The sequence below is a fragment of the Tinamus guttatus genome, unplaced genomic scaffold (genome assembly GCF_059628265.1).
Source record: "Tinamus guttatus ecotype Peru unplaced genomic scaffold, ASM5962826v1 Tinamus_guttatus_pri_ptg000509l, whole genome shotgun sequence".
Lineage (NCBI taxonomy): Eukaryota > Metazoa > Chordata > Aves > Tinamiformes > Tinamidae > Tinamus > Tinamus guttatus.
The window spans coordinates 80,427-107,205 of NW_028289043.1; the positions used below are offsets into that span (position 1 = coordinate 80,427).

Consider the following 26,779-nt stretch of genomic DNA (forward strand, 5'->3'; position numbering starts at 1 on the left):
TCCTCTCAGTATAAAAATTATTGCAGATAATTTTATCCTATTTCATGGTTGTAGTGTGGAGGGGGCAAAAGGTTGAGTACAAGAGAAAGCAGAGATGGGCTGGTTTTAAGCATAAGTTTTCAGAGGTTGTCTTGTTTGAGGAAGTGCAGAAGGTTGATCCAAGAAGAGGCAACTTTAAAGTGGGCAATGCACAGTAAAGGAGAGCAGTGGAGGATTGATAAATATAAATGAAATTGTTGTGAAAGTGAAAGCCTCATCTTTTTTCATGCCTCAAATTACCTTTTCCTCAAAGGGTAATATCTGTGTCAAAAAAAAACTGTTTAAGCTAATTGCATTAGAAATACCTGAAGTAATTTAGTTTCAAACCTATCTAGATTTATTATATAAGAAGAAGAGAAATATCCCAATCCTAGTTAGCAAAATAGTTGAGGAGAAGCTTGTCAGATTAATGTATTTTATTCTAGGCACCTGTTTAGAATTTCAGTGCCTGAACATGCTCATGTGTCTGTGATGTTGAAGTTTGGTGAATTCATTGCATCTTTTAGCCTATGTGCATACCCTTTGAAATACTATTTCTGGGGCAACCCCATCTCTGATTTGGAGCTAAAACCTGTGATCTGAACCTGCTCTCTGCCAACAGTTTAATTTGCAGCTACTCTTTTATTGTATTTGGAGTGTCATGTAGAGACAGACAGACACTGAGGCCAGGTTAGTTTTTCTGGTAACCTGCTCTTGCCTTCTCTTGCACACAGACAAACTGCACAGATGTGCCTATATTTGTGTAGAGACTATGTCCCCTGACAGGGGACACGTGTCGTTAAGTCTCCCATTAGTGTGAATCTGATGGTGGAATGAGAAGAACTGCTGTCACGGGGTTGCTTGCATTTCAGGTGTGCTGTGATAATCAGCAGTGTCCACATGCAGGCCATGAGTCATCCCAGTGCTGATCACACGGAAAGACATGTTCCAGAGGAAGGGGCATCCCTTGTTTAGGTTGTGAATTATGAGTAGGACTTTTGTATTTTATCATGGCTTGCACTTTCTGACATGGCTTAATTCTTTATCTGTCTCTGTTGTGACCAGAGGCAGCATGTCTGATTGGGATGTGAGAATTGCAGGCTTTTTATTTAGCAGGAGTGCTGGAGGGATGAATCAGAGCAGCTCTCTCCTTGAGAAATTAAGGAAAAGTTGAGCTTTTACCAAATCAAATGTTTCATAGATGGTGTTTTTGCCAGCTTATTTGTACATAATTTAATTTCCTTGAAATAAACTATTTTAAAGCAAATTTAAAAGTCAGCTGAGTTTTTAGCTAGGGAAGGAAGAAGGGATCAAACATGGAGATCTTGTAGTGCCAACTGCAGCTATGAGTTATGAAAAACTATGGTGTGAGAGCCAGGTAGGCAACTGAGTCTGTCAGTGAAGAAGTGAAAATTCAGGAGCTGTTTCAGGTGCTGCAAATATTTGAAGTAGCACATCCCGTAGCCTTTAGAAAGCAAGAACCTGCTTCCCGTGGTTGCTGCTTTCATGGAAGGTGCTACTTTTGTTTGTTCCTTTGTAACCTAGAACTTATCAGTTATAGATACTTGAATTGTAACATGAGGTTTGAGGAAAAAATGGAACAGGGATTTGGAGGTGTATAGGTTTCTTCAAGTTAGGGCTTAGAATTGTTCAAGCAGGTGAGCTTTCTAACCACTAGAGAGGTTTTAAATGATCTCTGCGTTACCAGAGTTGTCTTCTCAGTTGAATTCAGCGAAGTATTTTTCCCTCCACTACTACAGTCCCATGAGTCTGGAACTGTTTATGCAGATATGCTCTCTGGGTGGATTTGAGGCATCCCTGGGGTTTGAACGTAATGTGTTTTGCATTTTAACAATTATTTGATACTTTGATTCTGAAGGCATTCCTTTTGAAGAGGCTTTTTACCAGTGAGAAGTCTGCTTGGAGAGACTGTCCAGGTACCAAGACCACTTTTTTTTTTTTTTTTTTCTTTTTTTCCATAATATCTAAGGCAAGTCACAGTGCAAAGAGTTTAGCTTGTCATATGCTTGTTTTTTATTTAACTATACTGCTATGCCATTTTATAGGAGGTAGACAGTATGTATATTGCTGGTCTCCAAATTCTCATTTGTGAGATCAATGGCAATCTGCAGGATTTGTGTGCTTGTATATTAGATTAATTGGAACCCATTATTAGTATAAGGACTGGATTAAAAATCATATTAAAACACTTCTGTGAAGACAACTTTATAATTTTCTGGCCCAGCACAGCAGTTAACATTAATAATATAAAAATTGGTAAGCTGAAATAATTATTTAGAAAGCAGTAATCTAATTATATATTAGTTATTAAAAATATTTGAAATACTTATTAGCAGCAATTCAATTCATGTAGGTCTCTGATCTTTCAGAAGAAGAGCAGAAGAACCTTCTCTGTCATACACTGTGTGATATTTTGGAAATGGCATGCTCTGATAATTCTGAGTCATACTCTCTGGCAACATGGATAAGAGGAAAAACAACTGAAGAAACTGCTAGTATTTCTGAAAGTCCTGCAGAATCTAGTCGTCAAGAGGAACAACCCTGTAAGATGTATTTCTGTTTTAAATTATCTATCATTCTATGAAGTTGTTTTGTTGTTTTGAGGGCCTACAGCTTTTTATTATATAGATTAGGTTTTTGCCTTTGTGATTCCATGACAATAGATTTTTTTCCGCTGTAAATTGAGACATTGACCCCTTTTTGTAGAGGGAATGTGGTATCACTGGAGTTCTACCTGTTTCCCTTGAGTCTCAGCAATTTGTATAATCTTTTCAATTCGATTTTATAATTTGTTAAGACCTGAATTTTCTGTGGTATGGAAATATTTGTGTGCTTCTTAACACTGGAGGAATATTTGAAATTGTTACATATGGCTGTTTTACTTCAGTCTTTATAAGAAATTCTGCAAAGCATCTAATCTGTATTACTCTGGATCTGCTTACAGATACCATTAGCTGTTCCAATACAGCTTGACCAAATCATCTTTTGATAAAATAATATTTTTTGTAGGTTAGAATTTTTTTATTACCTTCTTTTGCAAACATCTTTATTCCTTCATAAATAATTGGCATCAAGGACCTAGTAAACATCATGTGTTGCACTGAGATGAGGGATCTGTGCTACCAACCCCTGCGGGGTCAGTGACATAGAAAATTTTTATTCAGTGTGCATATGATAATTGAGATGCATGGTGTTTAATCTTTTTAATAGGAGATACCTAAAATGTTAAAATATAAGTTTTTTTTCTGCTAGTTTTTTTTTTCCCAGTATGAACCTTCAGAAGTATGAAAAACTCCTCACAAGAGAACATGCTTTTAAACGTGCCATCTTTTGGTGGAATTTAAACGTGCCATCTTTTGGTGGAATATATATGTTATTCTGCAGTTTGTGATATAGCTTCAAAGTAGTAATTGTACAAGTAGGTTTGTGTATGAACTGTGAGCTTTAGCAGTAAGTAATGCTGGAGTTCTTTATGTAAAAGTCATCTTTATTTGCTTCTGTGAATTGCTCCAGGTGGTTTAGACTGGTCAAATAATCATAATGTCACTTAATCAAAAAAGCAGGTTACTTGCTAAGAGTTCATTATTTTTTAATTTAGAAGAAGTATTAAACAGAGGTTGTGTCTCTTTTTCTGTTAAAAAAAAATCTGTTCTTTCTTTTGAAGATGAGAATAATGAAGCAGTAATAACTTTGAAATTACTGCTTTCAGTGGATTTTCCAGTTGTCTATGAAGATTTTTTCCCCCCTTCAAGAAATTTTCATAATGAGCAAAAAAAGGCTTTTGCTGTCCTGTTTTTTAATATATTGCTGCCTTTTAAGGAGTTTTATTTGTAGCAAATATGCCCAACAGAAAGTCTTTTTTTTGACTCAAGTTCCATTATTACTGTCAGCTCTGACACTGAGTAAAATAATCTGTACTATTACATATCTATACTTTTTATATTTTTTTGTAAGTCTACAAGTTCTGCCTGACCTTGTACTTTATGCACTGGAATGTGCTTGGGAAGAACAGGATATGTTTACCATGAACAATTGTCTTCTATCATGAACTATCTCAAACTTTTTAGTTCTTCACTTTTTCCTTTCATCGCTAGACACAGAACATATTTCTGTGTATGCTATATAGTTCAAACAGTATTTATTGTTGCCTTATATAATGTAATACACTTTCTGTTTTAAGATGTGTGTGTGTCCTGCTATTAACTATGGAAATAAATTTATTTTTTTACTTGGTTGGGCTGGGGACAAAGATATAGATAGTCATTTTGTCACTGATAGTGCAAGAAAAAACTATTTCTGATTTGGTTGCTGTAATGAGTAGAAAGGAGCATGGTTGTGGTTTGCAAGAGTTTAGAGATGACAGAATGAGCAGGGAGTGTTACAGATCCGCTCCACTGTGGTAGGCTGTTTGGGAGTTGAATATGGGAATGTGCATGAAATATAATTAGACACACAATAGAGAAATTCTTTAAAAATATATTCTAATTGTCTTTCTTTTACAGCTTATACTCTGCTTCTGCTCTCTTTCCTTTCCATAAGATATTGTCTCCGTTAACCTTGATTGGATTCTGTCTATGTACACTCCTCTGTAGGATTTATTCTACCTTCCCTTTGTTGTCTGTTCTAAACACTAGTTTTCCTACCATTTCACTCAGTTCTACAGTAACAGAATAAAACTGACTGTAATCCAGCTATGTGAACAAAAGGTGGATTTGAGCACACTTACTGAATTTCATTGCATTTGTTTCATCTGCTTTTGTGGTGTATACCAATAAGTTGTTGTTGGCCATGCAGTTAGCTGAAATAGTGCAAGTTCTCAGGTTCAAAGATCACTTTATAAAATTTATTCCATCAAACTTTTTGCATGCAAACCCCTTATGTTCTGAGGGTTTGTTTTGTTTTTAGCTCCTGCAGCAATTTGTTAGAAAGAAAGTATCCTTTCTTGTAAGGATACTTGTTAATTAAAAAAAAAAAGTTTGGAATTTTGCTGCAGTGTAGATTTGTGTTCTGTTTTAGATTTTTCAAAAATGTTAGAAAACCCAGTTTTTTAGAATTTTAATTTTAGTCTTTAAAATCTGACTTTTGCAATTTCTGTTTTTTTGTTTTGTTTTTAAGACAAAATCACTCTTAAGACTAATGCCTCCATATTTCTGCAGGAGAAATCGCTTTAAGGTGTCATTCTATTGCTGGAGAGAAATTCAGTTGTATTTACATGTAAGCCAATCAAATGCATTTCTTGACATACAGTCAGAAAGGGCATAAAAGCTGTAACATGGAATATTCATGGGAAGAGTTGATCAATAATCTAGTAAGTGTTTCAGAAGCTCAGCCTGAACTGTATCCTGTCGAATTCAGAGGCTGCATCATCCGACATGGTTTGGCCTTTGACATTACCAGTTATTTGACCCTAGGTGGTCTTTCTCAAAAGTAGATCTATCTGTTTTTTCACTAACTGAAAGATGAAATCATTATGGGCATAAGTGGCATTAAAAACTGCTATAATTCTTAATATTTAAATGTCTCTAAGAATTGTGTAGTAATACAATTGTCAAGTATAGCTTTCTGTTTGTAAAAGAAAACTTGTTTTTAAAAACTCATTTAATCTCTCCAATTTTGAAATGTTGTGAGAGGAATAAAGATATAAAGCGTTTATTGAACCTGGGAAGGCACTAGATGCTGTATTTTTTTTCTTTCTTGAGGTGACACTTACATTTGAAAGGCCATTTATCCATTATAAATTGAAAACAATGAAAATCTTATTTAAAATTAGCATGCATAACACTGTATGGAATAATTCTAATTGTATCTAATAAATAAACATTAAAAGGGAAAAAGCAAAAAAAAAAGTCTCAATAATACAAATGTATATTTGATGAAAAAATACAGCTTTCTTACTTTGATACTGCTCTAAAATGGTCCAGATAATCATGCCTGCTTTTTGGTAGTAAATAATACTCCTTAATAACCTGCAAAAATATGTAGTTGGTACGCTTATGCTTGATGACTTTACTACAGTCATAATTTGTAAAAAAAAAAAAAAAAAAAAAAAAAAAAAAAATCAACAGCATCTTTTGGCAAATATTTTCAAGGCTACCCACTCCAGTGACTTACTACTCTTAGAATAACCTCCCAATAGAGATGTAGTCAAAGATTTGTATGATGGGCTCTTAATGTTGCAGGAAATTAGCTTATACTAGTCAGTATAAAAAAAAAAAAAAGGAATGTCAAGGCAGGATTAAAAATATAACTAAGCTTGAAAATATACTAGCTTGCTGTGTGTATCTTGTGTCATTTTTTGCCATGTGTAGTGCTGAAAAGTGTCTCTTGTGTATAGCTGCCTTGGCTGTCGAAGAGCTTGGCTTTGAGCGATTTCATGCATTAATTCAGTAAGTAACATGTTGGAACATTTAAAATACAATATTTTGAAAGTACACTAATATTCACAGCCCCAGAAAGGGATATGTCAAGGTGCTTTTTAAATTGTTTCTCACCAGGTTAAGCTTGGAATCCTTTTTTTTTTTTTTTTAAATTTGCATTTTAAAATTTAAAATGGGTATAATTTTAGACATAAAAGTTACTTAAAAAATAGAGCCATATAATGTGAAAAATTGCCCAGATAACTCTTGAATTTCAAATATGTGAATGCAACTAATTAAGATGGATATCTAAGTTAATGTTATTAATCTTCAAATTTTTGTGTGGTGTTCTAAAACAGTGATCCTAACTGAAATACTTGTATGATATATATTGGAGAGAAAAAAAAATCAAGAAAAACAGTTGGCTTCTACTCTTTTTTCTCTGATTTGAGACAGTTGAGATTTCTTAATTCTGAACGGAGACAATAGAGGACATGACTTATTTTGATCTTATGTACCTTGAGCACTGTTGGTTTTGGGGTCCAAATGCAAAGTTTATGATTTGAATGACTTTAATCATAATTGCCATTTATTTTCCCAATTAATAATTTAATTTTCATAAAAATAAATGATGATGAAGAAAAAAAACAAAGGAACTTCAAAAAGATTTGGAAAATGGAAAATAGGAAAAGTTACAATTAAAACTGAAATAATTCTCAATTATTGTCATCAGTTTGTTGTACTCTTTATTTTCATATGAGGAAAGAAGAGAGAGAGGAAAGAGTATGTAATTTCTGTAACTTTGCCCAGTCAAATGGTGAACTTCCCTGCCATTTTTGGTTTTGTGGTGCCCACATTACCTTTTCCCAATCTGTGCTAGTTGAAATGAACGTTTTGGCATATACCCCCTTAGAGCAAGTTGAATGGTAGGTTTGAGAACTGTCTTTGCCTCCTATACTCAGTTGATGAAAAAAGGAAGTTTAAAAATCTCCTGTGTTAGGCTGAGTAAACCCATATTTAAATATATTCGTGTAGGTATGCAGATTTAAAAAAAAAATTTACTAAAAGTAGGGAAAAAATAGAAAAAGAAAATAGTATACTTAAAGATAAGCCAAGAATGTGATCTGATTTGAATTAACTTGGTATGCGCTAATGTTTGTCTTCTGAAAAGCAGTATTTAGCTCTGAATATCCCAAGAAATAGTAAATACATCACTTCTCTGGAATCCCATGGATCTTTTCCTTCCCTCTGTTTTTTATTATTTATTTTTTTTTTATTTTTAAACTTACGGTCCACCAGCATTACCTTATAAGACATGCAGCAACAATATTTCGCAACCAGATATTTTCCTGGATGTTTATTTACAACTGGTGGTTTTGAACAGTTTACTTTCTCCAAGTTAGAATCGAACAATAAAATTCTTGCTGGATTTCTTCTGAAGGCTGAACAACGACTTTCAAAAGCTGTGTTTCAGAAAGTGGTCCGTCTGTTGAATAGGGTAGCGTCTGATGAACATGAGATGTTATCATGAAAGATAACACTGTTATCCGCACTGTTCATGGACTGAATGTCTGCCAGAACGATACATACCACCAACATGATTCTGCTGACGTACAGTCTATCCACAACTTCATTATTAACAGTGTTTTGCAGAACTGTTTGTTCAAGCCACTCAGCTCTATTGCAAATGTGTGCAACTATGCTTAATGTTTGCCTTTGAAGACTAGGGCCATTTTTGCACATTGCTCCAGAAATATTTACTACTTTTTCATGGATAAATGCTAATGACTCTGTGGCAGTTGCATTAACCGCAGAATAGCTGCTGTGGTTTTGAGTATATAACCCCATTTTAGCTCTGATTTTTCTTTTGACAATCCAAAGTTAAGTCTTAATATTTCTCATTTGTGCTGTGTTTTTGCTATTCTAATGCTTCATCTAAATACATTCACCTTTGTTTTGTTTTGTTTTCTTTTCTTTAGTAAACGAGCATTCACAAACTTCCCTGAACTGAAGGATGCAGTTTGGGATCAATACTCTGTGTGGACAAACAGATTTGGAGTATTGCTGTTCCTATATTCTGTGATACTAACAAAGGTTTGGGTTTTTTGTTTGTTTGTTTCAAGAGAAAGTTTGATTACCTTACTGTTTTTCTGTAGAAGGTAAACCTTAAAGTTGTAGGAAGAGCCAAAGCTAGGTTCATGGATACAATGCTATATGTATGGTGTTGTAATAGATTTCTAGGACAAAACCTTGAAAAGCTCAGTCTTGGTGTTTTTTTCCCCTATCTGGAAGAAGTACAAATTTGGTAACATCCTGCCCAACATATTCTGATCATCTGCCTTCAAGAAAAAGTGTGTTTAAGTCTCAATTCATTGCCTAAGAACATCTGCCTTTAACAGGCTGTAGCTATCAATGTGTCACAGGAGTCACTGCTGGGTCCAGTGTTGTTCGACACATCAGTGACCCGGATGAAGGGACAGAGTGCACCAATGCACCAAGTTTGCTAACGATACAAAGCTGTGAGGAGTGACTGACATGCGAGGGGGCTGTGCTGCCATTTGGAGGGATCTCCATGGGCTGGAGAGATGAGCAAAGAAGAACCTCATGAAGTTCAGTGCAAAGTAGTGTGGTGTCCTGCACCTGGGTGGCACTAACTCCATGCACCAGTACAGGTGCGGGCTGACCTGCTGGAAGGCAGCTCTGTGGAGAAGGTAGCGGTGGACAATGGGTTGACTATAGCCAGCAATAAGGCCAATGATATCCTGGACTGCATTAAGAACAGCATAGCCAGCAGTTTGAGAAGTGATTCTCCCCCTGATTACTCAGCCCTGGAAAGGCTGCGTCTGGAGTACAGTGTTCAGTTCTGGGCTACCTAATACAAGAGAGACTACAATAGAGCTACTAGAGCAAGTCCAGCAAAAGCAACTGAGATGTTGAAGGGACTGGAGCATCTCTCATGTGAGAAAATGCTGAGAGCTGGGCCTGTTCAGCCTGGAGAAGATTGAGGAGGAATCTTACCAATGTGTATAAACTCCTGAAAAGAGGCTGTAAAGAAGCTGGTGGTGCCCAGAATGAGAGGCCTAAACTGAAACACAGGAAGTTCTGTCTGAATGTGAGAAAAAAAAAAAACTTCTGTAAGGGTGACAGAGCACTGGAACAGGTTGCCTGGAGAGACTGCAGAGTCTCCTTCCTTGGAGATGCTCGGCCTGAACATAGTCCTGGGCGATGTGCTGTAGGTGACGCTACTTGAGCAAGGAGGCAGAGGTTGGACTGAGATGAACTCCGGAGGTACCCTCCAACCCAAACCATTCTGTGATGTTTGATGATTGCAGTCGGTTGTTATAAATGTTGCTCTTCATCCTTGAGAGGTCAAAAAACCCTATATTTTTCTCCAGGGAATAGAAAACATTAAAAATGAAATTGAAGATGCAGCTGAGCCATTGATAGACCCTGTTTATGGTCATGGAAGGTAAGCTTGAAAGTATGGATACTACAACATAAAATAGATTAATGGGGTAGTTTTCTAATGATTTTGTTACTGGTTTTTCTTTCTTTTCTTTTCTTTTCTTTCTTTCTTTTTTTTTTTTTTTTTTTTTTACATCACAGAAAGGATTCACTTTTTACATCACAGAAAGGATTCACTTTTAACTTTATAACAGTTAAAAGCAACACTTCATATAGCCTCCTGTTTCCACACTTTTTCCATTTTGTGTGTCAGTGGTCCTAAGAAAATGTTTCTTTTGTAGCTGAATTTTCTAGGGAAGTTCTCAAATGCAGGGCTTAATTCTAATATAATTTTTTTTATTTGAAAGAGATCATATTAGTATTGCCAAACTACATATATGCTCTAATTTAAAATAGTGTAAGTAGAAAACGTCTGCTTAGCTCCCTAGGAGATACAGTATTCTTTTCATTTAATTAGAAATAACCACTTTTCAAAAATAAGTTATGTCCCTTTTCGTAATATTTTCTAATTATATTTCTTTATATAACACAGCCAAAGCTTGATTAACCTTCTGTTGACGGGACATGCTGTTTCTAATGTGTGGGATGGAGACAGAGAATGTTCAGGAATGAGTAAGTTGATTCCGTTTTATATTTCTTCCATATTTTTCATAGGCAATGAAATACTGACTTAACAGGTTTGGAATAGATGTCATATTTCTGTTTTGATAGTCTCTGCTTACTGTCCTTAGATTTAAATAAACCTCAAATGGAAATAAAACATAAGAGCAGAAAATCTGATACCATGATCAGTGAATACAGGATTTTCTGCTGCAAGGTCAACTATAAAATACCTGATGAGGTGGGTGAGAGAACGGAGTGCGTCCCCAGCAAGTTGGGGAGAGTGGTCAGTACACGAGCAGGCAGTGCTGCCTTTCAGAGGGACTTAGGAAGCCAGAGAAATGGGCTGGCAGGAACCTCACCCCTTTTAACCTTACGGATACTGGCTGCCTGGAAAGCAGCTTTGTAAGACAGGACTGGGAGGGTCTTGTGGTCAGCGAGCTGAACGTGAGAAGAAAGCAGCTGCGTCACAGAGAAGCAAAGGGGTAACTAAAGAACAGTAGAAAGAAGAGGATGTAGAAGTAGTTCACAGCATATTTGCAGAGGCAGTGATGAAACTGCAGTGAGAATGTTCCAGCTGCAGTGTAGGATGGGGGAAAAAAACTAGATAAGTGAAACAGTTATCATAAGTACATACACTTACCAGACTGAAATTTCAAAATGTCACTTGCTTTGCATTTTCATGTAGAAATTGTGTATGAAGCTACTTTACCTCTTGTTTAACTATTTAGATGTCATCTTAGTTGCATAGATCATACTAAATGATCTATAAAATTGCTTGTAAACTATTTTACAAGTATCAACAGGTAATTTGTGAGTGACAAAGATGATGCTGAATTACAAACTCCATGAATTAACAAGTAGTTAGAGCTCTAACTCCTGTGGTATTGCAAAGTGTCCAAGCAGAGCAAACTTTATTAATCAGATTTTCTGTACCCTGCTTTTATTAGCAAGTTGAAACTATCTAGCCTTCTCTTTGGTCTCCTATTTACATAATGCCCTTTAAACTGTTCATGTTTTAATGTCTTTTTTTTATCAAAGTTACAATAAGCAGGCAGTTTGAGGGTTTGTAGTTTTTATTTGTTTGTTTCCTGAAGAAAAGAAGCTTACATGACCATTGACTGTTCCTGTGTCTCCCCTCTCTTACACAAAGTGGGCACAACTAGTTTCAATCAAATTTTGCATGTGGCTTTTTAGAGAGAAGTTTCCACAAGCTGCCTGGGAGAGAGAAACCCCAATTAGTGCCTCCTGTGAGAAAGACTGTATGAAGGTTCTGAGGATAGAGATCTCAAAGAATCTCTCTGCAATTTTTCTATTTTTTGTGAGGTTTTGTGGGAATATTTTTGCCAGAACTTATTTTCAATTTTGTATTGAATCACTAACTTTTTATTTTATTAGACATAGCTAATTAGAACAAGCTTCCCTTCATTCTTGTGTGAAATGCAGCTGTTTAACGTGGAAAAACAACACTGTAATAACAAGCAGTGCCAAGAATTTCTGTTGTGTCGGTTTGTCACTAGGTGGCGGTGTACCAACCATATCAGGATAATGTCATTAAACTTTAAAACCTTCATCATTAGTTGGGGCCTGCACTTTAAGACTCTGATTTCTTCACTTTTTAAGATGGAATAGACTTGCAAAGTTCATGTTGAAAAAGGAGACACTAGTTTTATGGCAAGAGGCAGAGCTATTCATTTTCTTTTAAATGACCTTGGGTGGTACTAGGTCTCTTCCAGTAGGGTTGTTTCCTTGGACAGCGAGGGGATATGTACAAAGACCACCTTTGATTTAAGGAAAACAGGCTCCCTTTGCTCCCTCTGAAGTTACCCATGAGTGAGTTTGGCTTTTCTCGCTCTCCACTTCTCTGATTCTGAAGGAGACATCGGTGTCTCACCAGTGTCCACTGGTGAAAGTTAACCTAATATCCCTCAGGTGCAGCAGTCAGCTAGCTTATTTAGGGCATTTACTCTCCCTGGCTGCTGTCATAGCCAGGTTCTCATCTGTCAGGGAAGGCAGAGTGCTTAATCTTTTTCTTTTTCTTTATCATTTTTTCTCTGAATAATAAATATTGCATATATCTGGCTTCTTTACTGTTTTCTCATGGTCACGAACTCCAAAATATGAAGCCTTTGTCTAGCAGACTGATTTCTGCATTCATTTTTATCTTCTTTCTCCCCAAAATTAATTTGACAAGTTACTTGAAATTATGATCTCTTAATATAGTGTTGTGTAGTTCTGCTATTCATTTCCCTTCACAGGACATATAAATCTTATTTCTGAGCAGTATGTGTTCCTAGTTTGAAGGATCCATTATTAGTTTTGAATTGCAGTAGTTGTTTTGCGCTCAATGCTTCACTTGAGCGTACCAGCATTTACAGCAGCACAGCTCTTAGTGTCCTGCAGAGCATGACCTGTGCACCCCCAAATGTCTTAATTCCAAGAAAGTTTGAGGATAATCCTGGAAAGCAGAAGCGCAAACCAAGGATTCTAAAACTTTTGGAAGAGAAGCAAAAGGATCTTGTCAATATAAAACCAACAGGCCCAAACTCCAACAAAATAATTGCACTTAAATGCCACGAAGGCAGTGAATGAGTCAGTGTGTGTAAGTTAGACATAAATATGGCAAACTCTTTCAGCTTTTTGAGTGATTGTGTTTTTATTTCTTTTTGTCATAACGGTAGAGGAAGAAGTTAAACCGTAACTATCACAACTTGTATCCACCATTGCAAAATTCAGGGAGTTAAACTCAACCTGGGGAAGAAGCAGAGCATGCTGTGCATAGTAAATGCAGAGATGAGTCCAACAGAAGGAAAAAACTTTTATATTTCAAACATTTTTTTTCACTTGCTATAGTCTGATAAAGCCATTCATTTGGCCCCTTTTGTGTTATAAAGAAGAAAAGCATGAAAGCTTTGTAGTTTTTTGACCAAATCTTAATGATTCATTTAAGTGATCATTGTTGATAAAACTGAATGATTTTCTAAAATTGTTATTCCTTGACTAGTTTTTAAAAGAAGTGAGGATGGTTCAAGTGAGACTTTTCAGGTTTTTCTAAAATATATATATATTCTTTTTTAACAGAACTGCTTGGTATACATAAACAGGCAACAGTAGGCTTTTTGACATTGATGGAATCTCTTAGATACTGCAAGGTAAGCTTTGTGTATAATTTAAATTTTTTTTCTTTGTTACTGCAATGCCGTTATTGCAGTTTCTTTGATGTTAGCATTACTACAAGTTTCACGTTAAACAACCAAGATGCTAAAGTACTTTCAATTTTTTAAAAAATAGAATATTATATTTAAACATGCAGGAAAATTGTTAAATGCCACTTTTGAATACATGTTTACTATTTAAATTAAAATTTATTTGCACCAATTTTTAAACAACTAATTAGAAGCTTTTTTTACAAAAGTAAAAATTAATGCAAGTTAAGTAGATAGCTGTATAACACTCTCCTATTAATAATGTCAAGTCCCAAAGTGACTTGCTGTTATGAATGTTGCATACCATTTTCACTTTTTATGCTATGATTGTCTTGTATTTAAAATATTCATATGTAGACAAGGTAGAATTGCAAGTAACTAAGTGTGATGTGAACAGAATGTGTCCAAGAGTTGGCGGGTACTTTATGTATCTGTTTCTGTATATCTGAAACTTAAGGAAGTGCAACCTAATCTATATAACTTCTCCTGGTTATGATACAGAACGTCTTGATTTAAGGAATTACTTAAGAACTTTTGTGCCTTGCAAATAACAGTTTCACAACCGAGGAATAATGCCATTACTTTTGTTTTTCTTCTTTTTCATACTGTGTTGAATTTCTTTAACTTAGGCTGTGGTTAAGAGGATGGTTTCACAGAGGATGGTTCACAGAGTGTTGGTGTACTGACTGTAGCTACAACTTCCCTTACTAAGTAAATGTCAGTTCTTAACTGGTACATCCAAACCCAGCTCATAAATCCAGAGAACTTCTACCTCATTTAGGATCTGACTATATTGTTATTAAGCACAAGAGTAGTTACTCGCATGTATTCTCAACATTGTCTCCCAAGGCTGTAACAGGGAATAAATACTGTTGTTACCACTTTTTCATCAAAGTCCTATTTCAGTGATAGGAGCCTTATTTCAGTGCTTGTTTTCTAAGTCAATCAGAAGTCAGAGATCAAAATTAGAATCTAATTATTTTACATTGCTTTGTAATTTTTATTAATATTTTAAATTAGTTTTTGAGAGAAATTCAGACTTCATTCACTGGGCTGTGTCTAATTTAGTTGCTAAAATGGATTTTGTGGTTGATTTGTGTTTCTGATTTTACTGCACCTTTTTTTTTAGGTTGGCTCCTACTTAAAATCTCCGAAGTTCCCTATTTGGATACTTGGCAGTGAAACACATCTCACGGTCTTTTTTGCCAAGGTATGTTAGATGCAGTTTTTGTTTTGTGACCTCAGGCTGAAAAACACCACATAAATCCAGAGTTGTATAATGCAAGTTTCACATGACTTTAATATTAAAAAAAGAAAAAGTTGCCAAACACTTTAAATAAGCTTTTTCTTGAAGGCAGATCTGTTTAATGGTTTAGTGATATTTCTTAAATTTTAATGAAATCTTTTAGTTTTGGCTTTGCTTATTGGGGAAGGGAGAATGGTATGCTTTAGAACGCCAAAGTTGCTGTGTGTTCCGTCTCAAATAGCTATAGTACAAGGAATACTTAAAATAGTTATAAGTTGGCGACCCTAGCCTAATCTCTCAGATAGTACTTTCTCAAGCTTTAATATGTAACTGTAGATTTCTGTGTCCTAGTTTGAAGGTAGATATCAGTACTGTTATAGTAATACTGTTATAGTAACTTTCTTCGTTCTGCAAACTTTTTTCTGCATAAAAAAGTGTTTGGATTAAAAATCATACTAGTACATTTACTAATACTTATTATAAGTAGATTTTCTCTAATCAGTACCTTACAACTTAATAAAGGTATCAATCCTGAAAATAAATGCTAAAACCTTTGACAAATTTATAACTATAACTTCCTTAGCTGTTGAAGTTCCTTAACCAAAACAAGACAAAACAGAACAAAAAAAGCTTTGACCTATGTAATTTTTAAAAATGGGGGGAAAAAAATAACATTTTTAAAAAAGTACATAGTAGCAGTGTGTTATTTCTTGTAGCACTCTTTCTGAAACCTCAAATAAAAATTACTCCTTTCAGTGAATTAGTCCATTAGTTTTGTCATGTATATTCTCGTGCAAAAGTATTCTGTACTAATAGAAAAATGTATATCCTCCCTTGAATATTTGTTTTCTGTTTTTCTATCTTATGAGAAACTCTTTTCTAGTTAAGTGTTGGATTTCAAATTTTGAAATTTTATGTTTATATTTTGAAATTTGCTATTTTTCCCAAGGGAATTATACCATCTAAGGTGGTATCCAATTGTATAGATACCAGTGATGCAAATAGCCCTGATCACTCTGGTCTACAAGTCGTTTGCACGGATTTAGAATTTTAACATTCGTTCTAAGGCTCTGCATTAACAGTGCCTGTTTCCAGGCAGAAATCTGTTTATAGTGTCCTTTATTTTTGGATTTTGAGGGCTATTAACTCACTGTAAAGTAACCGAACATCAGTGTCTGTTGTCTTCAGTATAACTTGGTTCCTCTTTCTTCAGCAGGCTCCATTTATGCTGTGGACAATTTCCCCTTGTGATTAATGTCTTAGAAATTATAAAGCAGGAAACAGAAGCAACATGTTCTTGGCAAAGATAGTCTTTTGTTAAAGAGACAGGTTGAGTGTGTTTAAAAGTTTCAAAAGTCTTCAGGTAGATACTTGGCATGGCTAATCTCACACTCTCTAATGTCAAAGTTGGCAGGCAATTCAGGTAGAGCAGAGATGTCACAGTGGAAGTACTGATCCATGCTGGAGTTGCATTATTTTATCAGTTGAAGTTTCATGTCAAAAACTACAGGACAGAATTTGAATTCATTGTTGAAAGGTGCTGAATTGCACCTTTCTAGATGGTGCTTGAGAAAGCTTTTCTTCCTGGGACTTGACTGAAAGGCCAGGAACTTAAGCAGCCTTAGCTGTCTCTCCTGGTCTCATATGAATGAATATCTCCCATCTCACCTCTCATATCTCCCTTGTTTGATTTTAAAAACACTTGTTCTTAAAGATACGTAGCTTTTACAGGTTGATGTGTGTTTTATAGATTACCTCTAGAGGTCTCTTCCAACCTTAAGTATTCTATGATTCTGTGATTCTATGCGTATCTGTGTGGTTGGATCTCTGGAAAGTCTGTCTTTGGGAAGTTATCTAACTTTAGATATTTTAGAGGCTGCTTCACAGACAGTTGAAATGCATTGGATAGTTTCTTGTCCAAAACATGGAAATATGAAAATACCCATCATAGTTCTGGTTGTGTTCTGGTCTACTTGCAGCCACTTCAATGGAAGGGTTCTTTCTAGGTGAAAGTAAGTTCTCTGGAAACCCCTGAAATGAAATCTTACCCCATATCTGCCACATTGTAATTTCTAAGATAGGCTGTCTGGACCAAAAATACTAAAGATTGTTCTACAGATGAGTATGTAACGAAGTTGGAAGGGCATATGAAGATTTATACTACCTAAGTCGTTAATTCTTTGGAACGCTGATACTTAGATGTATATCCTAATAGAGCTGAGAAAAAAATGTGTGAATACTTTATTTTGGAGAGCACTGAGAGATCGTGGGGAAACATAATTAGTACTGGCATATTTTCTTTTTCTTTTTTTTTTCTTTTTTTTTTTTTTTTTAAATAATTAGGCTGATTATTTATAAGCCAGAAAGCTGCTTGATGCTCTGCAGTCCAAAGAATGCAAGCAGATTGAAATATTATTTGAAATAAAAGGAGAAAATGTTTCAGTATAGACAGCAGAAAGAACTAAAGAAGACGTTACTAGAAAGAACTGCTCTCTAAGTGCTACCTGTCAAAATGCTAACCTACGTGTTCTGGAAGTTTGCATACAGGTTCTTTGAAACTGAAAGACAGCATCGATTGATTTGGTGATCCAAATTGGGGACAATTTTCAGTTGTGTATGATATTTTTCAAAAATTTCCCTATTTGATTTCCATTTCAGGGATCACAAGGGCCATGACACAATCAACTATCCACTTTTATTTACAGAGTTGTAGCATTTCTGTGCTTGAATGAGATGAGTAAATTCCTGGCTAAGACATCTAAATTACAAATTAATGCTTTCCAAGGAAAGTGTTCCCATTTTGTTGTGTTCAGATAGTTCTTATTTTTTTGGGTGGTTATTTTACTTGATTTTATTTTTTCTCTGCTGCTGTTCTTTATTCCACCGTGTTTTACGTCTTTCTTCAGCATCCTTGATAATATTGCCCCTCAGAAGAAGACATTCACTTCTTTCCTAAGCGATCTTTTAAATTAAGGTTCAGCAGAGGGAAATCTGAGGAAACCCTGATACTGTTAAGGGCATATAGCACATACCACTGGGACAATGGTATCTACTAGAACTGAGTTAAGGAGGAGTATTATTTGCTGCAAACAGTTCTGATCTTTCATAGAAGTAGCCTTCTATGTGTGCAAATTAATTATACTCATCCATTAACTTAGGAACTCTTCTATCTTGGGAAGATACAGGAAAAATACCTACACCCTTCTTTTTGCCTTGTGCTCCCATGGCAGGAGATTGAAGGTAATCAGATTGTGAAGATGTCTTTGCAGTTCTGGAAATCTTTACGGAGCTTGTGGTTTTGCAGCCTTTCATTCAAGAAGCAGAGGAATTGGTTCCCTTTGGGACAGTCCAGTTATCTGATAGAGAAAAGACAAATGGCCAAGGCATCTGCAGAGATAAATTCTGGGCTAGAGCAGAGTTTTAATTTCCTGTGTACCGATTATCAGCAGAGACAAATTCTGTTCTGTTTTCGACAATAGCTCTCACTTGATTAAATCGACAGTGGATCTTTAGATATCTCTATCAGCTGCTAATGTAAGACTGGCTATCTGCAGAAACCCGTAAGTGATCCCTCTGGGACCTGTGGGCCCCCAAAGAGCAGTTTTGCTGGTTGGTCTGAAGTTCACAGTATGAATGCTGCTGTTAAACAAATGGATTTAAGTTTTTCTGAATAACGCAGCAGTTCCCAAGGATTGCTTTGCATAGATAGCTTCCTAGCAGAAAGGCCAAGTCTTTTTAGAATAATGTTCTCAGAGTTGTCAGGGAGACCTCAAAATAAAATATTTCTGTAAGGTGTCTACCCTATTCTAACTTTTCAAGATCTTAGCAGCATGACTGTGATGCCATATTCTGCTTTTCGTGCGTCTGCTCCAATTTTACTTTTGGATAAATTTGTTGCTGTTATGAATGTATTTTTATCTCTGAGAATAGGCCTTCTGGTGAGATTTTAGTTTTCTGTGTGTTTGGGAGGCTTTTTGGGGGGGACCTCTTTCTTGTGCTTTTTGCATTCAGCTATGTAATTCTCCCAGCAGTATTCACTTAAGTAAAGTCTAGATTTTAATTTCTTTGTAGCTGGTGGAAGACTATCTTGCGATAAGTCCTTCCCTCCTGCCAAAGACTAGTGTATTTGGTTCAAACTCCACACTGTATATAACTGGCTATAGTGCTCACTGAACAGATTTAAACTCCTTACCACTCGAAGAGTTTTTATGGTAAGAATTGAAATGCTTGTTAAATGCAGGTGAACTGTGTTAGCTAAATAGTTTAGGTTGTGCCTTCTTTGTGGAATGTTTTTACATCTAGTTCTTTACAAACATACTTGATTTCAGTAAAGGCAATGCTGGCATGCTAGTATATTTCTTTTTCTTTGTATGTTCTTTACGTGCAAAAACCTTGAAAATGGCTCCACCACAGGGTTGTGTGTTTCCTTTGAAAATAATTTCACTGCCTCAGTTGGTTCTGATCTTTCTTTTGTAGAGGGCTGTTGCCTCAGACAACATTGCAAAGGACATATCTAGGGAAATAAACCAACTGTGCTGGTTTAAAATATTAACAAATAATGAGGAAAATTACAGCGGAACTGGGGAAAGTCTTGGAGGCACCGCTCAGTACCCTGTGTGCTATGCAGAACTGGTGCGTCAGGGGTGCGGCTGTGCTCCTAGCTGTGGTAAAAGCAGGCCTGTGTTTGACACCAGGCCTCTTATTTGAATGTGATGTTTAAAGAGCTTTGCACTGGGACAGCAGGGACTCAGTCTAGTTCAGCTTTTCAGTAAATTGTGCCCCAGCTTTACAAATCAGAATGCAACAACCTGACTTGAAGTACATAATCTTGGTGGGGAGGGTGGAATTACTGAGACTTTTCATGCAGTAAAAGACTTTGGTTTGTTTCTCTAAAGATAACAAGTCTGAAGCATTTCAACTTCCTCTGTTATTTTTTTCATTGGTAACCTAGTTTTGGCTTTAACTGGAGTTAACTTTTGTGGGACACTTCAGTTGTCTTTTTTGTCTTTTTTTTTCTTTTTTTTTCCTCTCCTTTACTCTGGAGAGACACTTCTGCCTCCTTTCATTTTTCCCTTTCCCAGACTGTGGGAGTGAGCAACCAGCTGTTACTGCTGCGACATAAAAGCAGGTTCCTCTGCCTCCTCTTAGTTTTTCGTGTTCTGTACTTTACTGACAAAAAAATTAAATAGTGCAGAAACCCAAACCCAAACAGCTTTAGCTCCTTGGAGTGGTCCTACCAACTTTCTACAAGAATATTCTTTTCATCTCTGTTGCACATGCACTGGTAAAGAAAAAGGACTGAAGAGGCTCTTCATGCCCTCTCCAATTCTAGGAGAGAGTGGTATGACTAGTTCTTTCCTTTCTACTTCCCTAGAATACCTGTCTACAGGGTGTACAAAGGCACTTGGAGAACTGCGCTTCCAAGAGAGACAGAGATGTGTAGAGGATATCAGAGAGGTTGGATGGGAATGTTGAAGTGTATGTGTCTTTGGTAGGCAGATTTTAATTCTTAAGTTTTAGGTACAGAAATTGTAATTTAGGGATAATTAAGCTGAGCATATAGGGCTCTGCATGTTAAGCTAACACTTTATTTGAGGTTTAATCTCACAGAATAATGTATTCACTGAGTTTGTTGTGTTTCTCTGACTAATTTTGGCCATTTAAAAGTTGTATTTTTAAATGTTTGTCAATCTTCTGAACTTCTGGAAATTTTTAACATGCACCGCATAGGGCCTTCCTTACGCAATATGGGCAAAATACAGTTTCTTTGTCAGCATTTCAGTATAAAAGCTGAATTGCGAAGGAAATGTATCTCAGGTGGTGGGATGTTTGTGGTGGTTGTTATGTTTTTTTTCTTTTGTATATGCAGAATGGTTTGCCAGTAGTAAGCACAAAGTCCATTGCTGAATGTAGTTTTGTAATTTGCAAGTCATTATACCATGTAAATTCTCAAACTCAACATGCCTACCAGAAGCAAAGGCTGAGAACATCATTGTATCATTCTGTATCCCTTTTAGGTGTGAAACCAATGTTGATTCCAGCTATATTTGATACAATAGAGAAGACTTTGGGCCTGAGCCATCACATGACGGGTAGATATTCTATTTTTCAAATATGGAGGAGTAGGATCCCAACTCACTATTAAAATATAAATGACTTATATGATTTTTATAATATTGCAGTTTTAAAAATCAATTAAATTGATATTTACAGGAACTTGGCGTATAAAAATGAAGTTATTCCTGGTTCCAACCCCCATGAAAAACAGAATATTGATGCCTTTTCACTATTTGCTTATTCCACTAGCCAGATGCCTTTACCTTTCTGGGCACAAATTGTAATAAGATCTGCCATAATTACAACCTCAGTTCCATTTTTACCTAGTGTAGCAAGCAGTTAAGCACTATTGGTGCTATTGTCTGGTTAGCAAGACATAGCATATAGCCACCAGTAAGTAGTAATTTTCTAACAGTACATTTTCTAATATTCAAATGCCCTCTGATATATTGGATTGCAAGTTTACTTGCTGATTAGAAAGCTTATACACCCCACTCAGTGCCTTACCATTCACTGGTGTCTTGATTCTGCATTTGGCATGTGCTGTGTTTGCAGCTGCTCCAGTTTGCAAGTGACATTTTCGAGCTAGATTTTGTTTATGTCTTTGCATAATTGGTTTACAGGCCCCTCCTTCCCCTTGGCTAGATGTTACCGAGCACTGTGGAGCACAACGTAGAGTCCTTCCAGTGTGCAACAGCTTCTGAGTTGTTGCATGTGTTTCTATGAATAGCTTATAGTAGGTCTTGGCCTGAAAATCATCTCTGCTTCAAAAATATTTTTCTCATTTTTATGTTTAAATTTTGGATTTTTAGTGTTCAAAATTATTTTACACTTTATTTTTCTTGAGTGTATTTGGATATTTTTCAAATTTCTCCACAATAATTATATTACCATTTTTCTTGAGCATTGTTGATAATCAAGCTTATGAAGTTGTAAGTCATTCAGTATTTAGGAGTAGATGGAGAAGAGGCATAAAAATTATCTTCCTAAAGTCTTAGTCCCAAAGCTATGGCATAATTTTAGTACAGTTTTGTTTACTGCCTTTTTTTTTTTTTTTTTTTTTTTTTTACAAATTATTAAAATAGTAAGCAAAGAAGTATGAAGAAAATACTGTTTTTCTCAGTGAATAGTTGGCATCAAGTGAGAAGAATAGACAGAAAAGTTCTTTTAATGCAGCAGAATACTCCTTTTCAAAACATATGTGAATGCCATAGTATGTTCCACTGTTCACATCAGTTTTTGGCTTGACTGTGTATTTACGGAAGAGATAAGACAGAGGTGAAAGATCCTGTTTCAGTCATAAGATGCTGTCTCAGCACATGGAGAGGAAAAAGCTGGGTTTAGTTTGCATGCTTTTTCAACTGGTATATGCATGATTATCAAAGTTGCTAAACTAGCATAAGTCAACAAATAAATTGATTTAGATCAGCAAATAATGGATGCATAATGAGTGGCAGTGCTCATGGAATCATGCCAGACAGTGGAATTTTAAAAGAGAGATTATACTGAGATTTTTCCATGTATAACACACTTACTTTAAAGAGACAGTCCCAAAAATCTAACTCTTTTTCAAAATATGGAGTTTAGTGTTTGTAGTATCACAATGAGGAGAGATAATAGGTATGTGTAATGTGTTAACTTCTCATTTTCCATGTATCCTTTGTTCAAGGCCATATGTAATGGAAGTGCAGTAGTGCCAGGCACACACCATCTATTCCTTGTTCCACAGGCCACCTTCCTTGTTATTTGCTTGTCTGATTACTGCCTGCTAGCTGCAGGAATTGTTTACAGGGTAGTGATACTGAGAATACTGTTTTGCACACTTCTAGTGGGATTTAGAAATGGGAAACCAGTATGCACTGCATGACCAAATAGCAGTTCCAAAATTTGTGTGAGAACTGATGATATAAACCAGGTCTTCTTATTTAGAAAGTGAGTCGGAATGAATGGCTGCGAATCTGTGCTTGCTTGTTACAGATAAATGTTGCAGATTGTTTCTTCAAATTCTTTTCCTCTCAAGTAGATTTTTCTTCTTTAGCCTGAACACATAAACATGTTACAAAGTGTATGGAGTAGAAAGCTTTAAGTATAGTTATTGAATCTCCATTCAAGATACTTTAATGTAAATCATGGTTAGAGTAGACAACAGGGAAATCGTTTTGTGACTATTTTGTGTCTCTAATTTTACTCCACGCGCATTTCTTACTCGTGTGTCTATTCAGTCTACTATATCCCTGTGCTCCCAACCTTCTGGGCCATGTGCAAGGAACTAAAAACAATAAAAGGAGACTGCCAGCATGACAATGGGTGCTGCAATAATAAACAGTTCTTTAAAATAGTCTTGTTCTGAATCTTTATGCCAAATTGTGTTCAAAACTCTTCCACTAAGTAAACAATATGACATGATAGACTGAGTTTGTGTGCAGGATCTCTGTTTTTCCAGGAAAATTTAGGTAATTTTACCCAAATCAGTGTTTTTTAGCTGCTGTTTGATTCACAGAACCTTAATGATTGTGGCAGCTGTTGAATCCCTGGGAATGTAAGAAAGATCCTGTGTACAGCATCAGATTTCATTCTTTAAAAGTATGGTCACTAACACCCTTAGAAATCCATTTCTAACCCCTTTTTGGAGTGGTGGGAAATGGTTCTTACATCCCTTTGTTGTCCCTGTTTATGCTGATAGCAATTTTGCTGTGTACAGGATCACACCTTTGACCTTCTCTGATAAGGCAGCCCTGTTCCCAGGTTAGGGTGTTTGAATGCGTAAATTGAAAGCCTGAATATGGACAGGGGGAAAAAACACTCAAAAAAAAGAAAACTATCTCTAGAGGAGGAGGCTTTTAACTCTTTTTAGCTGAGTACATTTAGTGACATCTGTGATTTCTTATTTCCCCTTAGGTAATGCCAGAAGTCACATTTGAATAATTTTTTGAATAATACTTATTTATATTTTTGAAATTGAAGTAACCTTATTTCACTTTTAAGTGATTCTTTTTTTTCTGGTGTTGATTTCTTTTATTGTATGTGAGAAAGCTATGAAATTTATTCATACTTTCTCATTTGAGGAAACAATCCAAAGTTGTTTTGGTGTACTGACTGATGGTTTAGGGAATCTTTACGTGCATATATATCTATTAATAATTTTAAAATAACTGTTGTATTACAAAGAGCTGCCAAGGTTGCCAGTAGAAGGCATGAGTAATTTAAAGGTGCTTTGATGTGGAATACCAAAGCAATACCAATAGTGATGTATTTAGAAAATAGGTTCAGTAATGCCTACCTATAGTTATGAAAGCTATTGGTAATAGGTGTGATGTGAGATGAGCTTTAATGTGTAATACAAATTTAAGGAAGAAAATTACACCGATTTTGTAATAAATAGAAGATTGAACGGACTGTGTTGCTCAGTAGCTACTTGTTCAATTTTACTATACAGCATTAGCTACCAGGGTGACAAATTCAAATATGAACATAAATGCAATACTCTTTTCTCTAATATGTGAAAATGATTTTGTAATGATGTTTGGGAACTTTAGTATTTTTTCTGTACTGTACATATAACAATATACATGGGTATAAAGTTTCCCACTTTACCACTCAGCAGCGCAGAATAGCAGTGGACTATGTGACCTTCCTGATCTATTGTTTTCTTAATTATTTTGTAAAGATTAAACATTTCACATGTAAAACAATAACATATTAGGGTTATCAGGGTAATTAACCATGTAAAGGTTTGTCCTTTAAAAATAATTTTGTCATTCTTGAGTTATAATTAACCTGTTCTATTTCCAAAAATATTTCATCATTCTGGATTGAAACAAACCAGAGGTATCCCAAGAGAAAACTGCTTGGTTTGAAAAATGGGAAACTGAACTATACTTGAAGCAGTGTGAAATGCAGCTTTCATCATGTTGAGAACTGTAATGTAACAAGCTCAACTGTATTTAGAAGGGTTTCTGCAGTTTAGAGGAATTAGAATTTAGAAGAAAATCAGAAAATTCTGCGGTACAACTTCACTGGCCCTGAACTCTACTATCAAATGTTCCCGTCACACTCAGCTCCCGCACACTTGCCACAGTTGCCAAATAATTACATCCAACAGGAGTAGAAGTATTTTCTAAAGCAGGAAAGTATCAAGATAATAAAATTTACCATTTTATTTTGGAGTATATTGTGAAGTATCTGTATATTATAAATCATAGAATTTGTTCACATTCGATTTAGGTTCTCTTGGGAATAATGTTTGCTGTTTGTGTAGCATGGTATTCTATCCTCAAATAAAAGAAAGATTTCTAATATGGCAGGCAACAGGTAATTGCAGAAGCTGTCCTTTCAGATTAAAATCCTGACTGGAGAGATACTCAGTATTTAAATAAGTATTTAAATAAGAACTCAGCAAGCTTATTTTGCTGACACCTAATCTGTAATTCTAGTAATATGTCTTTGCTTTCAAAACCTTTCTTCTGTGTTGGGGAGGAAAAAAAAAAAAAAAAAAAAGATATATTCAGTCTTTCTGAGAACCTCTGTCCTCCAAAGCAGGAAACACTGTGGGGAAGCACAAGGGAAGTGCTTTGTTGCCTTCTGTAATGTTGTGAAGCAGAACACCAAAATCAGTGGCAGTATAACTGTTAAGCATATACTCAGTAAGTTTGCAAACTGTGAAGTGCTGTGGCTTTTTCGTTGTCTGTCTCATTAAACCATCGTTTCCACAGGAATGGAGCATATGGTGTGGTTTCCATAACCTAGTTGAGTGCACGTTAAGAGCCTTGCTGTCCTGCTGCTTGGTCTGGCAGCGTGCTCACTCATTTCCATTACCAAGGATTGCTCTTTTTTATCTCTTTGCTTTCTCTCCCCAGTCTCCTACCATCCCGTGGTTCAAGCAGCCTCCCTTTTCTGTCTGAGCAGTTTGGGTGGAGGTCAAACCAGATTTGAATAAGTAATCCCTGCCTTTTCATTTTGCCCTATCTGTGCGGCTTTTCTGTTTGCAGTACCAGCAAGGTACCCCAGGTCCAATAATAGAAATATCACAAGTGAGGCTGAGTGCAAGTAGTGCCATGTCTTCCTCTCAGCCACCTTGTTGAAACACAGTGCTCCAGATGTGGCCTCACCAGGGCTGAGTAGAGGGGCAGGATCACCTCCCTCAACCTGCTGGAGACGCTCTTCTTAACGCACCCCAGGATCCCATTGGCCTTCTTGGCCACGGGGGCACTCTGCTGCCTCCTGGTCAACTTGTCGTCCACCACAACACCAGGACTGATCTGAGTTGACCTGTTTATTTCCTATGCTGTTAAGAAATTCCACGTCTGTCTTTGCTGTGTCTCTGATGGCATCCTTAGCTCAAGAGACAGATGTTGAATTTCATTTGAGTGAAATTGTACCTGAACTCGTCCCTCAAGTGCTATTCGAGGTAAGGTAGAACAGGACCCTGGAGATTTTGACATTGTCAGGACAGTTTTGGTATTGGGGCCTCTTATGATTCTTATAGGTTCCTCAGAGTCCCCACCATTACTTCTGGTCAGAAAACAGTGACTGGACTATCTAATTCACTTAGACTCAAAAATCTCCACAACATTGGAGAGCAGTTAGCTGTCTTTGGAGGAGGGCTTCTGTTCTTCTCCTGGTTGAGGCCTTCATAAATTATAGGAATATGTAATAGGCTTCATTGTCCCAGATGGATCAAAATTTCACCTTATCATGCCCAGTCTGCCCCTTCTACATCAACTGCAGTTATTTAGAATATCCACTTCACTTGAGAAGATGCAAGGGAGAGGCTGTTCTACACCAGCCATTATTTGGCACAACTCTTAACC

General features: G+C 36.2%; 1 protein-coding gene across 1 annotated transcript in view; it reads left to right on the forward strand.

The window, feature by feature from the left end:
- The window catches only part of MINDY3 (MINDY lysine 48 deubiquitinase 3), a 51,214-nt gene that overhangs the window by 8,603 nt on the left and 15,832 nt on the right, over positions 1–26,779 (forward strand). Inside the window, exons 3-10 of the mRNA XM_088533567.1 lie at positions 1,898–1,955; positions 2,409–2,582; positions 6,374–6,425; positions 8,375–8,489; positions 9,791–9,864; positions 10,393–10,472; positions 13,542–13,612; positions 14,796–14,876. Coding sequence (XP_088389693.1) covers positions 1,898–1,955; positions 2,409–2,582; positions 6,374–6,425; positions 8,375–8,489; positions 9,791–9,864; positions 10,393–10,472; positions 13,542–13,612; positions 14,796–14,876 — 705 coding nt within the window. The remainder of the gene's footprint in view (positions 1–1,897; positions 1,956–2,408; positions 2,583–6,373; positions 6,426–8,374; positions 8,490–9,790; positions 9,865–10,392; positions 10,473–13,541; positions 13,613–14,795; positions 14,877–26,779) is intronic.